This window comes from Acanthopagrus latus, chromosome 10 (assembly GCF_904848185.1).
Source record: "Acanthopagrus latus isolate v.2019 chromosome 10, fAcaLat1.1, whole genome shotgun sequence".
Classification (NCBI taxonomy): Eukaryota; Metazoa; Chordata; class Actinopteri; order Spariformes; family Sparidae; genus Acanthopagrus; species Acanthopagrus latus.
In genome coordinates, this window is record NC_051048.1 from 808,845 (window position 1) to 827,228 (window position 18,384).

At 46.0% G+C, this 18,384-nt stretch overlaps 2 protein-coding genes across 5 annotated transcripts in view; one reads left to right on the forward strand and one right to left on the reverse strand.

The window, feature by feature from the left end:
- LOC119026724 (Fc receptor-like protein 5) overlaps window positions 1–18,384 on the reverse strand; it is an 83,013-nt gene that overhangs the window by 42,148 nt on the left and 22,481 nt on the right. The gene's annotated exons all lie outside the window — the stretch shown is intronic.
- Window positions 457–17,723, forward strand: corin (corin, serine peptidase). Of its 4 annotated transcripts, XR_005077211.1 has the most exons (26): window positions 457–596; window positions 2,710–2,860; window positions 4,837–5,175; window positions 6,317–6,428; window positions 6,977–7,081; window positions 7,251–7,549; window positions 7,643–7,756; window positions 8,284–8,391; window positions 8,699–8,809; window positions 9,831–9,953; window positions 10,044–10,151; window positions 10,338–10,569; window positions 10,651–10,793; window positions 10,907–11,014; window positions 11,098–11,211; window positions 11,312–11,422; window positions 11,525–11,648; window positions 11,749–11,877; window positions 11,971–12,020; window positions 12,422–12,608; window positions 12,706–12,868; window positions 12,959–13,067; window positions 13,253–13,386; window positions 13,820–14,104; window positions 15,059–15,108; window positions 17,176–17,723. XR_005077211.1 is itself a non-coding variant. In XM_037111155.1 (24 exons), the coding sequence occupies exons 1-24, from the start codon at window positions 525–527 to the stop codon at window positions 14,003–14,005; spliced, it is 3,432 nt and encodes a 1,143-aa protein (XP_036967050.1). In that variant the 5' UTR covers window positions 457–524; the 3' UTR covers window positions 14,006–17,723. The 4 variants fall into 4 exon arrangements, 1 of the variants encoding a protein (XP_036967050.1); XR_005077210.1 differs by having other exon boundaries at window positions 13,820–15,108; XR_005077209.1 differs by having other exon boundaries at window positions 15,059–17,723.

Sequence of the window (18,384 nt, forward strand, 5' to 3'; positions counted from 1 at the left end):
CATTCAGAAACATGCAGGAACACACAGAAACATACAGGAACATTCAGAAACATACAGAAACATTCAGAAACGTGCAGGAACACAGAAACATACAGGAACATTCAGAAACATACAGAAACATTCAGAAACATGCAGGAACATTCAGAAACATACAGAAACATTCAGAAACATGCAGGAACACACAGAAACATACAGGAACATTCAGTCTGAATTTATCTGGTTCAGCAACAGTGTCAGGTAAAGTTGTGTAAAGCGTGTGTGAGACCTACACACACACACACACACACACACACACACGCAGCACGCGGCTCGTGCCGCAGTAGTTGTGTTTAATCTGTTGTTGGGGCTTATTGGTCACGTGCAGACAACCTGAGCTGTGTGTGTGTGTGTCTGTGTGTGTGTGTGTGTCTGTGTGGAGGTGGTGTCTGAGTGGGCGGAGCCTGCCTGTCTCGTGCTCGGTTAGTTAGCGGAGCGGCTCGCGGGCAGCGGCAGAGGGATGGTCTCGCGCTCAGAGGCGTCAGGTCATGTTGTCCGCGCGGCCGGAGACCTGCCGGCGTGTCACCTTCAGCGGAGCGGGACCGGCGGGACCGGCGGCGGTGAGTGCGGCTCTGTGTGCCCGGCGGACTGTCCTTGAACGCGCCGCGGTGTCTCCTTGTGTCTCCGTCCTCACATCTCCTCCTGTCTCCTCCTGTCTCCTGTCTCCTCCTGTCTCCTGTCTCCTCCTGTCTCCTCCTGTCTCCTGTCTCCTCCTGTCTCCTGTCTCCTGTCTCCTCCTGTGTCCTCCTGTCTCCTGTCTCCTCCTGTCTCCTCCTGTCTCCTGTCTCCTCCTGTCTCCTGTCTCCTCCTGTCTCCTGTCTCCTCCTGTCTCCTCCTGTGTCCTCCTGTCTCCTCCTGTCTCCTGTCTCCTGTCTCCTGTCTCCTCCTGTCTCCTGTCTCCTCCTGTCTCCTCCTATCTCCTGTCTCCTGTCTCCTCCTGTCTCCTGTCTCCTGTCTCCTCCTGTCTCCTGTCTCCTGTTTCCTTCTTCTGCTTCATTTAAACGAGCTAAGCTGCAGTTTGTCATGGATCCGTCTGATTATTGATCTGGTTATTGATCTATAACACATCTGAACTGTACTTACTGATAGTATGTCATGATGTTCATGGAGGAGAATCAATGATCAGTCAGTTAAATGACCTTCAGTTTATTAAAGATCTTCAGAGTATCTTCACACTCTGACTCTCAGAGGCAGGAAGTATAAATGTTTTCCACCTGATCAATTATTTCAGTGGTTCAAATAGCTGCTGATCGATTGACGACTGATGATCACTGAAGTCTCTTCTGACTGAAAACCTCTGTGACAGAAGGTAGAACTTAATAAAATGATAAAATGTCTGATGTGAAAACAGCATTTAATGTTGTTTTCACATCATTTTGTCATTTTATTAATTAAAAACAGAAGATATTGATTAATGCAGCTTTAGCAGTTAAATCAAGTCAAACGTCTGGTCTTATTGATTCACAGATCCTCCAATAACAGGTTGAAGTGGGCAGTTATTAGTGTTTAATTACATTCATGTCAGGCTCATCAGCTGATTGTCTCTGAAGAACTTGTGTTTACTGTGACTGACTCGGCGCTCAGCGAAGCATCAACGCTTGAGATGATTCAGTCGTTACTTTCAGTGCTGTTGTTAATTCCTGCGTCAGGATGTTTAGGTGAGAGAGTCCGATCAGAGAGATGTTGAACAGACGTCGTGTTCATCGTCTTCAAACTGGAATTTATAACTTTATTTACTTACGACCCCTGAAGGATCTTAATAATCGACACTGTGGAGGGAAACTGACACATCACAGGCACCAAGAATATATTTTTATTTAAACACAGTGTGAGACGTCTGGCGTTCTCTGTTATTAGAACAACAGAATCTGATGATTTACAGCTGGCTGATGATTATTTAAACACTGATGTGGTCCAGGTTCTGGTTCTGATCCAAAGTCAGGGAACATCAAATCAACACCATAATTATTTTAGCCTTCTTACTTTCTTTGGCCTTCAAAATAAAAGTCTTTCTGTAAAACTAGCCCCTCTGTGTTAAAGTCAGTCGAGTTTTAAATTATTGAACAGAACAAACGATCGTTTTCATTTTCAGCTCAGTTGAAAAAGAAAGAATAATCATACAGAGTCATAATGAGTGAATATGTGCAGTGGAGGCTCCTGAAATACACTGATCAATCATTTGATTGATTGATTAACCGATCGATCGGTGTATTCAGCAGGGGGAGATCCAGAGAGAGAGAGAGAGGAGTGGAGCGAGCAGTATTTAAAGCCCTGAGGTGCTGTGTGGTGTCGAGTGTCGGCTCCCCGTCATATCGCTTCAAAAATAACTTTGACATGTTCAACGGAAACTCTGAGAGGACAGAAACACCCGGGTCACCCCGCCGCTGCCCCGCCCCCCCCCCCGCCTGCTCGTTAAAAATAACAGGGGGAGGGGGCGGAGCTCTAACTGGGCTTAACGGGTCGCTGTGGCGTTTCCCAGCCTCACGCTCTTCTTCAGCTCTGCTCACATTAGCTCAACCAACTCCCCAGAAGTCCACTTCCTGTTGTGACATCACACAGACAGACAGGTTCTTCTGATTGGTAGACACCAGCGGCGGCGGCGGCTGATGATGATGTGATAACCCAGACTGACTTGTTTTGATGACCGTGAACCCGTCTCGATGTGTCCTCCAGACGCCGGCTCGAGGACCCGAGGCCGGGATGGGCGTGGAACCGTGTCCTCACAAGCTGGGATCGACCAATCACCTTCGACTTCTTCTCTACATCCTGATCCCCACCGTGAGCCTGCTGGCCGGCCTGCTGCTGCTCGTCCTCGCCCTGACCGGTACACACACACACTCACACGCGCACACACACACACACCCACACACACACCCACACGCACACACACACACCCACACACACACACACTCACACACACACGCACACACACACACACACACACACACACACACACTCACACACACACACACACACACACACACTCACACACACACACACACACACACACACACACACACACACACTGTCTAAAAAATAAAACACTTTATAACAATTTTAGCTCAAAGTAGTTTTAGGTATTGGGGTTACAGTTAGCATGCTAACCAGTTAGCTGGTAGCCATTTTGTGCCTCAGCAGGTGACAGTGAGCACCTCCTCTGGTGCTCTGAGCTCCTAGTCAGGTCACAGTCAACTTACAAGACCGCTAACTGCACCGCTAACTGAGTTTGCTAGCTAAAGGCAGCTGCAGTTACCTTGTTAGCTTGTTTAGAGCTGTTTGAAGTATGACATCCACTGTGGAGTTTTCTCATTTCGTTTAGAAAATGAAGGTAAAGTTATTTTATTTATTATCTGGCTTCTTCTTTGTTTCCACGCTTTGTGCTAAGCTAAGCGAAGCTAACAGTCTCCTGGCTTCAGCTCTGAGGGTGATACGAGGAAGGACGGAGGAAGAGTAGAAGTGAGGAATCATGGAGACATTGGAAGGAAGGAAGGAGGGAAGGAAGGAAGGAAGGAAGGAAGGAAGAAAGGAAGGAAGGAAGGAGGGGTTGGAAAAGAGGAAGGGAATAAAAGATGGAGGTCAGAATGACAGGAAGACAAGAAGGAGGAGACGATGAAGGAGGGAGGAAAAGATAAAGAGGAGGATGATGAGAAGGAGGCAGACGAGGGGATGAAGGAGTGATGTTGACGAGGACAGAGTGTAGGAGGAGAGATGACTCATTAACTCACAGGACGCTTAATTACATCAGATGTGTGGGTGTGTGACTGTGTGTGTGCAACTGTGTGTGTGTGTGTGTGTCATGCTTCACCCGTCACCATGACAGCGGTGGGGTCCATCAGCCAATCAGGACCAGAGTTCATGTCTCAAACGGTCAGACTGAAAGAATTTCAAATATTTACGCAGGTAGTAAAACTCCTCTTTAATCACTCCTCCTCCTCCTCCTCCTCCTCCTCATCTTCTTCCTCCTCTTTCACTCCTCTCAGGTTCAGTTCTCCTCTCTGTCTTTTCTCTCCTTCTTCTTCTTCCTCATCTTCATTTTCACCTCCTGTCTGTCACTTTACTCATCCTCCATCTTGTTTTTCATCTCTTTCTTTCTTTCTTTCTTTCTCTCTCGTCTGTTATGTTTGCAGTTTCATAATAAACAGGAGTGTTGTTGTTTAATCTCTCAGCTCTTTTCTTCTCTTTGGTCTCGACTGCAGCTGTTTTCTGTTGCACAACTCATTACACACACACACACACACACACACACACACACACAGCTATATGGTGCGTGTCTGTGTGTGTTTGTGTGTCCTCATTAAACAGTTAATGATGTTTGTTTCCTCCGTCTGTTCTCACGTCTCTGTGTTTAACAATTAAAATATATTTGATTCTATCTTATCGCCTCTTACTGACGATACTCAGAGTAAACAACAGAGTAAACAATGGTCAACAACAGAGTAAACAACAGCATAAATAGTGTAAACAACAGCATAAACAACAGTGTAGAAAGTGTTAACAACAGTGTGAACAGTATATATATTCTACCTGTGCCGTCTGTTGTTTTAAACGTCACTGAAGAAAACTGTGTAGTTTTTGACAGCAGACTTTAACGTTGTTTCTTAAACAGAGTTTAGAATTAATGAACCGATCAGAGACGTATGTGTCTGATGATAAAGTTTAAATATTTTAGCACATGAGACTCTTTAAATATTTAGTCTGACAGCTGACATGTTTTTAGTTCACATATTGAATAATGTAGTTAATATATTTATTATGTGTTGAGATACACACACCTGTTCTCACCTGTGTGTATCTCTGCAGGTATATTTGGCAGCAGCCTCCTGGACTCCAGCCCCCTCCCCTCCCCCGAGCCCATGGCCGACGACGACCCTGGTTACCACGGCAACAGCACAAACCCCTCCTCCTTCTCCTTTGAGGAGAACATCTCGGCCTTGCCACCAATCCACAGCGAGGACGACGACACCATCACACACGGCCCTGACCGCAGCACACCTGCTTCCACCACCAGCCGTCCTCCAGCCTCCTCCTCCTCTCAGGCCCCGCCCACACAGCACTACACAACGACTCCTGATTGGCTGACCTCTGTGACATCAATGAGCACCACCTGGTCGATCAGCACCACCTCTGCGCCTGACTCAGGTATCTGAAGCCGAGCAGAGGTCTGACAGGAAGCAGCAGGGCATCATGGGAAATGTAGTCAGGGGCAGAAAACAGGAAACCATCCAGACGTTTTAGTGTTGGAGGGCATCCTGCTGCAGACTACACATCCCACAATCCTCTGCGGTCTCCACCTGCGTTTATGTTGTGTCCTTTCCTGTCAGACACTAAAATCTGATCAGTCTGCATTACTGCAGGATGGTGTGTGTGTGTCTGTGTGTGTGTGTGTGTGTGTGTGTGTGTCTGTGTGTGTGTGTGTGTGTGTGTGTGTGTGTGTGTGTGTGTGTGTGTGTGATGAAGCTACAGAGCCTCTGAGCTGTGTCCAGATCTGCTGTCCTCCTTTCTCCTCTACTGACCTGATGGAGTGTGTGTGTGTGTGTGTGTTTGTGTGTGTGTGTGTGTGTGATGATAAATCGTTTGTTCAGTCTCTATTTTAAAATTCCCCTCGTCTCTTGTGTCTCTTGTGTCTCTGTGTTCCTCCACTGTCCTTCAGTGTCTCTCTCCATCTCTCTGTATTAATGTGTCGTCGAGGTGAATGCTAATGAGCCTCAGACTGTCCCGTCCTCTGATTGGATGCTGGACAGTCACCAGACCTACCAGACTTTTAACCTCCAGCTAGCAGTCAGCTGCTGAGTGGGAGCTAGCTGGTTAGCTAACAGCTGAATAAGCGGTGCTCACTGTTGCATCAGACTGAGGGCGGAGCCTGTTGCTAACCATGTGACTCTGATGTATTGTGTTAGGAACACTTTCAGACTGACTTCAGTTTGGATTTTATATCTAGGGTTAGGGTTAGGGTTACCAACATGTCTGGGGCGGCTGTAGCTCAGCGGGGTAGAGCAGGTCGACTAGTGATCAAAAGGTCGCTAGTTCAAATCCCGGCTCCGGGCAAGGCTGGGCTGCATGTCGAAGTGTCTTTGAGCAAGATACTGAACCCCACATTGCTCATCAGTGATGACCTGGCGACTTGTCCAGGAAGTACCCTGCCCTCGCCCTGAGACAAAGCTGGGATTGGCTCCAGCAGCAACACCCTGTGACCCCATGGAAAGGGATAAGCGGTTATGGACAATGACATGACATGACCAACATGTCCTCTCTTCCTCCTCCTCCTCCTCTTCCTCTCCAGGCAGCTGTCAGCTGATCGTGGAGCCTCAGTGTCACATGTTGCCCTACAACCAAACATGGCTGTCGTCCTCCGTCGCCGTGGTGAAGAGTTCGGAGGTCGACATGTTGCTAAGGTGAGCGTGGCTGTGATGGTTACTTCCTCCACCTGAGACAGTATCAAACATGTTGTGATTTTAGCAACGCAGTGGACCACAGTCAAGTGGCGGCCATTTTACATTAGCTAACGTTAGCATTCCACAACTCATAGCTAACATTATGGTTCGATTACAGCTGATATTTTGAAATAAATGTGGTTGATGGATAGAGAAAATCCAGAGAAGCAATGGGACAGATTTTGAATTAAAACAGCATATTTGATAGCACATTAGCTCATGTTAGCATTGAACCACTCCCCTGGCTGATGTTACTGTTTGATAGTGTCCCACAATACAATCTGAAAGGTTTAAATGCATTCTGTATAATCCTGTGTGTTTATCTTCAGTTCCAACTAAGTAGAGGAAGTTTTGTTGCCTACAATACAGAACTGTCCTGATGTCCCACCAGAAATGAAATGCATGCTGGGATATTTGTAGTATCTTGATGAAAACAGTGTGAATCCTTCAGGTTAGCTGAACTTGTCGTAGCGCTCGGGCTGACAGAGTTTTATACTCGTGTGCTGCAGGTTCTTCAGCTACCTCAGCAGACTGTCCTGCTACAGACACATCATGCTCTTCGGCTGCTCGCTGGCGCTGCCCGAGTGTATCGCTGCTGACGGCACACACAACAGGTAACACGCCGCGAAACCTCCGTTACTTAGCACGGTCAGGTCAGAGAACCAGAGAAGAAGAACACATTTGTCTCCTTGATAACCTCAGCTGTTCAGACTGTGTGTGTCTGTGTGTGTGTCTGTGTGTGTGTGTGTGTGTGTGTGTGTGTGTGTGTGTGTGTGTGCGCAGGCGGGTCGTGTTGCCCTGCGCGTCGTTCTGCGAGGCGGCGAGGGAAGGCTGTGAGCCCGTCCTCCAGATGTTCAACGCCTCCTGGCCCGAATTCCTGCGCTGCTCACAGTTCAGCAACATCACCTCCGCTGTGTCGCCGCCTTCATCATCATCATCATCACCTTCATCAGCATCATCACCAGCACCATCATCATTGCCAGCATCACCATCACCATCTTCATCATCACTATCGCCCATGACAACAGCAGGACCCGCCCCTTCTGTCTGTTACACGCCGAGACAGATCAAAGGGAAACCCTGTGAGTAAACACACGCACACACAAACACACACACACACACAAAAACACACTCTGATTGGATGGGGCGATGACATCACTGTTCTTGGTTGGCAGCTGTGTGTGGCGGGAAGGACCACTTCCTGTGTGCGACGGGGATCTGTGTCCCTCAGAAACTGGTGTGTAACGGCTACAACGACTGTGACGACTGGAGCGACGAGACACACTGCGGTGAGACTCACACACACACACACACTTTACAAACAGTAGAGGCATTTTTCAGCCCGTTGTCGTGGGGGCTGCATGTGATTGACTGGAGGACAGCGGTGTTCCGGAACTATTGTGTGTGACAGGTGGTCGTCATGGCGACATGAGGAGACTATAGGCTGAGGCTGCTGGAATGTAAAGAGAGAGAGAGAGTTCCCTCTTTGTCTGTTTATATCTCTCGCCCTCTCTCTGACCTCTGCTGTCTCTTCATGAGAGGAAGATGTTGACCGAGACGAGTCGAACAAAGACAGAAAGACAAAACAAGACATAAATCTGAGACGTTGTGAGGACGAGTTCTCTGAAAACAGTTTGACAAGATGAGTAAAGACGAAGTGAACAAGGCTGAAAACAAGCAAGACAATAAAGAAAGAGGACAAGTGGACATGAGACAAAAGACAAATTAGACTCACAGCAAAAACACAACAGATGAGTTTAATTAAAAATAGATTAAATGAAGCAACGTGAGGAAATCTGAGTCTCTCTCTCTCCAGTGTGTACAGATGGAAAGTTTCGGTGTAACACTGGTCGGTGTCTCTCGCCCTCTCTGGTGTGTGACGGATATGACGACTGTGGAGACCTGAGTGACGAACTCAACTGTGGTGAGAGGACACACACACACACACACACACACACACACACACACACAGACAGCAAGCGTGTGTGAGCGAGGGAATCCACCACCTGTCTCTCTGCCAACACACACACTCGGAGTCAGGTGTCGGGGTTTCTTGTGTCTGTCAGCTGTTAATCTGCTCTAAACGAGGCAGCTTTAATTTTGGCGACACGTTCTCATTAACCTGTTTTGCTAACCGGTTGTTTTTCTGACTGCAACTAAAAATGATTGAATCATAAAGTGAATGTTTTATTTGTGTGTTTGTGTGTGTGTGTGTGTGTGTGTGTGGTCAGTGTGTGATCTGGCCCGGGAGCATCGCTGTGGCGACGGCCGCTGTGTGTCCAGAGACTGGCTGTGTGACGGAGACCACGACTGTCTGGACAAGAGCGATGAGCTCAACTGCTGTGAGTCAAAGTTCTGCTGGACCTCTGAGTGAATCCGTGACTGAAGGCTTATCGATCAGCTTCTGATCAGTGAGATCATTAATGCTTTGTAGAGAAACAAAGAGGTCAAAGTGTCCAATGAGGTTCAAGGTTCATTTAACAGGCATTCTATAGCACAGGGTAAAAGTACGGTGTTGTTTATTTATGCTACAAAAGAAAAACAGTTTCATGTTGGAGTGTCTGAGGAGTGAAGCCGCTTCAGTCCGAGGAGTGAAGCCGCTTCAGTCCGAGGAGTGAAACCGCTTCAGTCAGAGGAGTGAAGCCGCTTCAGCCCGAGGAGTGAAGCCGCTTCAGTCCGAGGAGTGAAGCCGCTTCAGTCCGAGGAGTGAAGCCGCTTCAGTCCGAGGAGTGAAGCCGCTTCAGTCCGAGGAGTGAAGCCGCTTCAGCCCGAGGAGTGAAGCCGCTTCTGTCCGAGGAGTGAAGCCGCTCGGTGTCTCCTGCCGGCAGGTGAACAGGCCTCCTGTCCTGAGCCATGATGACTGAGTGATGTTTCCAGCCAGGATGCTTTCTGTCGTCTCTTGTTTACGTTACAAGCAGAGATGACGCAGAAAACTTTAGCGTAGCAGAAGTGTTACCTGCTGCAGATATTCAGACTGATGTCGATGTTCATACTTCAGTCAAACATGCTGAACATGATCTTACGTCTTCACATCGTCACTAATGACTGAATGTTTCAGCAACACGAGAGTTGAAGAGAAACTGACTCAGTACTGAGTCTTATTTATTGAATCTGAGCTAGTTATTTATCCTGTTAGCAGACAGAAGGTGTTCAAGCTAATGCTGAGCAGATTTAACTCACTAACTCTTCTCTGATGTTTGCGATGGTTAAGTTTAGGAAAACCTCAGAAATTTGTGACTTAAGTCAGACTAGCTCATTGATCAGTGGTAAAACACCCGCTCTGATGATTCAACTGCTGTGTGTGTATGTGTGTGTGTGTGTGTGTGTGTGTGTGTGTGTGTGTGTGTGTGTGTGTGTGTGCAGCCTGTAAGAGTCAGGGTCTGTTGGAGTGCAGGAACGGTCAGTGTATTCCTTCTGCGTTCCGTTGTGATGGTGAGGATGACTGTAAAGACGGCAGCGACGAGGAGCACTGCACCAGAGAGCAGAGTGAGACATCTGTCTGTCTGCCACCATCTCTTCACCCATCTCCTTCTTCTTCTCTCATTATTATTGACTCTGTGTGTGTGTGTTTTCTAGCTCAGGGTGTGTGCGTTCCCGGTCAGCCCAGCTGTATTTCCACTTCCTGTCCATCAGTGTGCGCGGCGGGCAGCGCCACCTGCGACCCCCGAAACAACAACAACTGCAGTGAGTCGTCACTCTGCAGAGAAATCTGAGAACTGATATGTGACAACAACACAAACTGTGTGTGTCAGTGTGTTTTTCACTCCTGTTACTCACAGTCCACAGTTTTTTCTCGAGTACGGTTCTCATACTGTGTGTAATGTAGAGAGTACTTAAATGTTGATACTCAGATTACACTTTGGCCCTCAGCTCGCTGCGAGCCTATCAGTCTGGAGCTCTGCATGAACCTGCCCTACAACCTGACAAGCTACCCAAACTACCTGGGACACCTGTCCCAGAGGGAGAGCTCGGTGTCCTGGGAGTCCTCTCTGTTCCCCGCCCTGGTCCAGACTGGCTGCTACCAGTACCTCATGTTCTACGCCTGCACGCTGCTGGTCCCAAAGTGTGACCCGGTCACCCTACAGAGGGTCCCGCCCTGCAGGTCAGCAACCAGTCAGTCTGTTAGTAAGAGAGCCTACCAGCTGGTCCCGTCCTCAGTCTTTTGTGTCTCTGTGCTCTGCAGGTCGCTGTGTCGTAATGCGAAGGGGAAGTGTGAGTCGGTGCTCGGCATTGTGGGATTGCAGTGGCCCGAGGACTCAGACTGCAGTCAGTTTCCAGAGGAGGGAGGGAACACGACCTGCCTGCTGCCGGAGGACGGAGTCGACGGTACGGACCGAGTGTCTTCCTCATGGGGCCGAAGCTTCATGCTGAAGAAATGATCTTCTGTCAGATTCACATTTTGAACCTTGTTGTTGTTGTTGTTGTTTCCGTGGCGACAGAGTGCTCGCCCAGCCACTTCAAGTGTCGGTCCGGTCGCTGCGTCCTGGCCACCAAACGCTGTGACGGACACCTGGACTGTGATGACCACAGTGATGAGGACAACTGTGGTGAGACTTTTCAAAATAGGAGAATGCTGCAGCACTTCCTGTTGGTCGGTGTCTTTATGATGTCACACGTCTGTCTCCGTCAGGCTGCTCTGAGCGCGCTCTGTGGGAGTGTCCTGGCAGTAAGGTGTGTATCAAAGCCAGCATGATCTGTGATGGGTTCCCAGACTGCCCCCTGCTGGTGGACGAGGCTAACTGCAGTGAGTGTCTCTGATGTCACAGACTGATTGGTTGTGTTATCAGTTATTAACAGGCCCGATCAATGAGAGAGTGAACCTGTGTTATTGATCGTTTCCTCAGCTGTGTGCAGAGACAACGAGCTGTCCTGTAACAACCATCAGTGTGTCCATCGGACTCTGTGGTGTGACGGACAGAGACACTGTTCTGACAGCTCGGACGAGTGGGACTGTGGTACGACACACACACACACACACACACACACACACACCACGGTGTTATCCTGCTTGCTCAGTGTTCCTGATCCGGTTCTGTGTTGATCTGTTGTCTCTGCAGTGTCGCTGTCCGATCGATCGGGTTCTGTTCTGACCGTCTTCAGGACGGCGGCCGAGTATCAGGTCTGTGCCGACGAGTGGAACCACGATCTGAGCGTACTGACCTGCAACCAGCTGGGACTAGGGTAAGGTTAGTAACACACACATACACACACACACACACACACACACACACACATCCCAAATCCGACAGTATGACATATTCATTTGTTTGTTTCTCTGCAGAGTTCCTTCCTCTGTCTCCATGGTAGCTGACCAGCCTGGGGTCCCAGGCCGTCGCCGTTGGTTACACGTCCATCCTGAGTGGAACCAGAGGAACGGATCGGCTCTGCAGGCCCGACTGGAGAAGAGAAGGTGACTGTGAGAGCTGTAGACAAAGGTCCAACAGTGTTAGCCTCTCCACAACCTGCTGCTGTAATCTGATTACTCTTGTCTGTCTGTCTGCAGTCACGCGTGTCATTCCAGGAGGAGAGTGTCGGTGCTTTGTACCAAAGAAGGTAAAACATTCTCCTCCTTCACATCAGAACATCGTGGGTTTGGTTTGGCTGCATGTCCTGATTGTTCCTGCGATTGATCTGAAAACATTATTCGAGCAGTCAATCAATTAATTGTTTTTTCTCTAAAACAAAAGGCTGCAAGAAATTCCTTCAGCTGACCAAAAGTCAGAAATGATCGTTTTACTTTAATGTTCAGACAAAAAGCAAAGAAAGTTTTTTTCACCTTTTAGAAACTTGAAGAGTGATGTCAGTGATTTATTGAGTATCTAAAAAGCTGCAGGTGATTTTCTGTTGATCGGTTGATTGATTGATCTGATAGAAACACTGTTCATGTGACCAGCAGCGGGAGCCAGCTGATGATGTCACACTTCAGTGTCATTAAGACTCTCTCTCTCTGTCAGATTGCGGTGTGCGTCCGGCGGTGAGCATCCACCCTCACAGGAAGAAGAGGATTCTGGGAGGCCGGGTGTCGAGGCGGGGGGCGTGGCCGTGGCAATGCTCGCTTCAGAGCGGCCAGAGCGGTCACGTCTGCGGCTGCGTCCTCATTGGCCGGAGGTGGGCGCTGACGGTCGCTCACTGCTTCGAGGGGTGAGACAATCACACACACACTCTACAGGAGCAGTGTGTGTGTTATGAACTCTTGCTTTAATGTGTGTGTGTGTGTGTGTGTGTGTGTGTGTGTCAGGAGGGAGAGTGCTGACCTGTGGAAGGTGGTGCTCGGCCTGAACAACCTGGACCACCCAGGAGCTCACAGTCAGAGCCGTGGCGTGCGCTCCATCATCGTACACCCACGCTACAACCGGGCTGTGGTCGACTACGACATCAGCGTGGTGCAGCTGGACTCTGAGGTCAGAGGCACACACACACCCACACACACACACACACACACACACACTACTGATTATTAGTATTGATATGACATGTCGTTGTGTCTTCAGGTGGAGGAGACGGACTTCGTCAGACCGGTGTGTCTGCCCGACCTCGGCCAGCTTCCTTCTCCTGACTCCTACTGCTACATCACAGGCTGGGGTCACATGGGCAACAGGAGTGAGTACACACACACACACACACACACACACACACACACACACAGAGGAATTGAACTCCATTTCCCATGATTCTTTGAGTGATGGAGTGATGTGAACAGGTAGTAAAACGTTGCTGTGAAGTCTGTTTATGATAACTTATTGTTGTTTCGTCGTATGTGTGTGTGTGTATGTGTGTGTGTCCAGTGCCCTTCAAGCTGCAGGAGGGGGAGGTTCGGATCATCTCGTTGTCTCAGTGTCAGTCGTACTTCGACATGAAGACCATCACTCCCAGGATGCTTTGCGCCGGTTACGACGCAGGAACTGTGGACTCGTGCATGGTAACATCTGCAGTCACATGTGGACGAAGGATTAAAGACACAAACTGCTGCTGGAAACAAAGAAACTTAGACAGATAATTAAAAATGAGTAATGAAGTTTATGATGGTTATAAATGATAAAATTCCAGGAGAGAGGGAGCCGCTTAGCTTGGTTGGTAGCGCGTGACCCATGTGCTGAGGCTCTGCAGCGGACCCGGGTTCGACTCCTGGCCCGGGTCCCTTTGCTGCGTGTCACTCTCTCTCTTACCCTGTTTGCTGTCACACTCTTCAGCCGTCCTGTCAATAAAGCCAGAAAAGGACAAAAAAAAAATTCCAGGAGAGAAGCAGAAATATATTTATTCTGTTTCTCAGGATTACTGATTATTTTATTCTGTTGTGTCGTACTGGAGTTAAAACATGTCAAGCATTGTTGTGTGTGTGTGCATGTGTGCAGGGCGACAGCGGCGGTCCGTTGGTGTGTGAGGAGGACGGCAGTGGTCGCTGGACTCTGTTCGGCCTGACGTCTTGGGGCAGTGTGTGCTTCAGTAAAGTGCTCGGACCTGGAGTGTACAGCAACGTGACGCACTTCACACCCTGGATCCAACAACAGATCTACATCCACACATACCTCACTGACTGACACACACACACACACACACACACACACACACACACGGCACTTCCTGCTCTGAGCTCGCTGCTTCCTGTCTCCAGCATTCCAGGAGGAAGTGATGCAATCGTCAGTCACACACACACACACACACACACACACACACACACACACAGACACACACACACCTTCCGTTCCTCTACCTGTGCCTATATCTATACTGATAGCCTTCAGATGCTAACTGCTGTCTGAGCAGTAGTGTTAACTAGCATTACAGATGCTAACTAGTCAGCTAGTAGAGCTGTAGTTCAACAAGTAAACTCCACATTCATATGATTAACACAAGACTGAAGTATTATTTTTATGACTGCACAGAGTTGGTTTGTCGCTCAGAAACATGTGGAAGCAAAAGAAGCTGTAAGACTTTAAACTGTTGAACCAGAATGTGCTGTTGAGTTTAAATATAAGAGTAGTTATTTAATACTACACACACTGAAAGCCGCTTTGAATCTATAATGACACAGAAAACAAGACAGTCGATTCTGGATGTACTTAACATTTTTATAATATGTTAGCTATAAATAACAACTTAACAATAAACAATATATTTTTGTCACCAAAGTACGTTTAAGTCTCAACGTAAAACAAAAGTTTAAAATTTCAAAACTTCATGTGTCTTTTTGAAAATGTTAAAAGTGGAAATGCACACGTCATAAAACAAGACGTGCTTTAACAGTCCTTTCAGCGCTGTAAACTTTGTGGTATTTAAACACCAATGATAAGTTTGCAGTAGCACGGACAAATATTAGGGCTGCTGTAAAACAAAAAACTGTAGAAAAAAACAAAAACCCCTCTCACTTTTAGCTGAAAGTGAAAAAAATTCAAAGTGAAAAGGTCCGACCAGTTTACAGTCACGTAAACTGTACAGTGACTGTAAAGTTCATGTGACTGTAAAGTTTACGGTGGCCCTGATAATCTTCAGTACAGCGGTGGTCAGTTGCCTATAAAATATAAATTATTACGGTCTTCCTTTGCTTCTATAAACATGTCAGAATAAAGGTTATTTGTTCATTTGTATTTCAGTGGCAGCAGTAACTCAGAGGAAACATTTCCTGATGTTCTCCACCTGTCAGGTATATTTTTATGACGATAAACGAGGCTTCAGTTTTATCGTTGCATTCATTCAAAGTGAGCAGAGCTTGTTGTTGGTTTGTGCGTGTGTATTGGACGTAAACACACATTTATTTGTAGAATTGTTCATTGTCATTAGAACATTGTCACAACGTTCAGGCACTCAGCACTGAATTTCTAAGAAGCTGCTAGCTAAAACGAACCAGTTGAGCACTCAACTTCCCACAATGCTTCACTCTATAGTGCCTGTACTTAAAGTTAGCAGTAAGAAAACAACCTTGTTACCTGTACAATGTCGTACTGTACGTATGTGTGAGACAGAACGAGAGTGAGAGAGAGAGAGAGAGAGAGAGAAAGAGAGAGAGAGGATTATTTTTTTTGCTTCTATAAATACAGGGGCAACTTATTTGGGCAACTTTGATGGACAACACTTTTTTAGCGTTTTATTCACACAGTGTTTGACTTACAGTTATATTCTAATCTGAAACAATACAATCAAAACATTAAACCCATGTTTGATTTCACTGTTTATCATTTCGTATAAATGTTTAATGTTTCTGAAGTTGAGTTAGAATAAGAGTAAAACTGAGTGGAGTTTAGTCACGATGTTAGCATATGCTAACAGTGCCGCTTTAGCTTTTAGTTCACAGACAATTTGGTCAATTTAAAAGAAGCATTATTAGCCTAACCTTACTATTGCCTAAGATAGCTAGCAGACTCACTAACACAAATATTCAACTGCCACGTTAGCACCAGTTAGATTGTGAAGCACAAACATAGCTTAGCCTTTAGCCAATAAAGATAATTAATTCGTTTTCATTAAGTTTTGTAAATGTAACTTTGTCTCATCTGAGAAGCTAAGCTAAACCTAATTAGCAGCTTCAGCCAATGAAGCTAACGAGCCGTCAAATATATGACAATGTACAGAGAAGATAGAATTCTGCTAACTGCTAATGTTAGCTAATATCAGTGCAAACTCTACTTACTGTACAGATCTGATATAATTTGCGACATGTCTTTTTTACCATCTTTCATTAAAACTTAGTTGAGAAAGTTAATGTTAGATCACTTTAATGGTTATATGATGTTTTATTGAGTAGTTAACTCCGAGCACATTTATGCTTTTAAGCTAACAGGCTTCAAGATTTACTAGCTATTGCCTAACTAGCTAGCAGACTCACTAGAATACAAATAATTAACTGCCACATTAGTGCCAGCTAGATTATGAAGCACAAATGTAAAATATTGCCAATATAGATTATCTAACATTTTTGTGAATGTTAGCATCAAGCTAGATTAGCTTTGCCAAGTATGTATGAACAGCTTTGATCCAGTTGTGTCATTTTAACAGCAGCAGTTAACCAGACAATGTGGATACATTAGATAGTTAGAAGCTAACGCAACAAAGTAGCTGTCAAATTTGTGACAATGTCAGGAATAGTATTCAGCTAACTGCTAACGTTAGCCATTGGAAGTACAGACAGAAAGAAAACTAACTCCAGAGTTTTGTTATCATTTTCAGCTTCTCTCATTTCTGTTTTCATCCCCTTTCAGCAACACTTAGTCTATAAAGTTAATCACATATACTGTTTTAAGCTAACAGGCTTCTTACTGAATTGACTGAATATCTTTTAAACATAAGTTTTCGTACAAAGTCTGACAGCTGTGACTGAGAAACATGTTGCACCTTTTTGGACTTTTGCATTTAAGCAACAGAATATACAGTTATATCCACACATCGCTCAGTCCTGTTGTCAAAATTTGACAAAACTACAACAAAGCTAGATGAACTAAGTAATGTTAAGATATGAAATAATGAAGCTAGTTCCATAATCAAAGAAAGGACTCCATGTTTGACTGAATGTACTTTCACTGCCTCGTATCTTTGGAGACATTTAAACACTCTTAATGTTGTGTCAGTTTTCCACTTGGAATTTGTAGACTTGACATTTTTCAAGTTATTCTTGAAGATAAAAACTTTAAGTATCGTAAAAATGTGCTACTCAGTAATTTGCGCACAAAATGATCCTTTCTCACTTTGTTCCTTTTTTCTTCATCACACCTGCCAGACTGTGTGAGGTTATTTAAAACAGAGCAGAAGAGGAAGTCTCTACTTTAGTTTGAAGAGGAAAAATCAACACATTTTCATTTGAAAAGAGGATTTGAGATGTTTCCGGCCCAGAGTTGCCCAGCTGATTGCCCGTGTAGCCTCCATGCTAACGTCGAACTGACATCCAAACATTCCAAGTGGTTGTTGTTGTTGTTTTGTGTGTTTGGTTTTTTAAGAGTATTTTTCTACAGCTTTTTGTATGTCATGCCAATTACACAGGGCTGTTAGTGAGTGTGTGTGTATGTGTCTGAGTGTGTGTGTGTGAATGTGTGTGCGTGATTTGATTTGTGTGTGTTTCTGACATCACTTCCTGATTTAGCTGTTACGACTTTGTTATCATGACGATGATGTTGATGTTGTTGATGATGAAGATGATGAAGATGAACAGTGTTATTGATCATATGGATTTAGATTAACAGACTGCCGCCTCTGATCTGATGTTTTTGTGTAAACGTGAACATTTGGTTTGTATCACCTGTATCCCACCAATAAAACTATACACTGTCACCTGTGTGTGTCTGTGTGTGTGTGACTCACACACTGTCTGTAGACCTTGTACCATCACACCGACATGTTTCCACTTCCTCTAATCCACAAATAACGACAATGTTTTTATTAGACTGGAGAATCAGACGGTCGAACTTCTTCTGTTATATCCACTGATGGAAGTAACTAAGTACAAGTTTCAGGTACTACTGTACTTGAGTCCATTTGTTGCCATTTAAACTTCCACTTCATTACAGTTTGGAGGCAAATATACTTCTGACTCCACTACATTGATGTGATAACCTCAGTAACAAGGTGTTTCTAAGTTTTCTCACGTTACGTTGCGTCTCGTCTCTGACTCACCTGAAGTCACAGTGACAGGTGAACAAATGAAGCACAGCGTCACCTCGAGGACAGTCCAGTTTGAACTGATAATGTCAGAACTGGACAACACAGAGCGAAGGTCCAGTTGTTTTTAGACTTTGAATGCAGAATCTTTGAACATGTTCAGGTTTGAATAAATGTCCACAACAGAAACCTGAACTTTAAATAAACACCTTAAAGACAGAGGCGTTGTGAAGCAGAGCAGCTCTCAGAGGTCCAGAACATCGACTGGTCTCATCTCCACAGAACTTTAATCCAGAACTTGAAGGTTTCTGTAGGTTTATTGCGTCCGTCACGT

Excerpts from the sequence above, each read along its gene's own strand:
- corin (XM_037111155.1), top strand. The coding sequence starts at position 525 with ATGTTGTCCGCGCGGCCGGAGACCTGCCGGCGTGTCACCTTCAGCGGA. Across the intron at positions 7,082-7,250 it reads GCTGACGGCACACACAACAG|GCGGGTCGTGTTGCCCTGCG; the intron begins GTAACACGCCGC and ends GTGTGTGCGCAG. Across the intron at positions 12,609-12,705 it reads GTCGCTCACTGCTTCGAGGG|GAGGGAGAGTGCTGACCTGT; the intron begins GTGAGACAATCA and ends TGTGTGTGTCAG.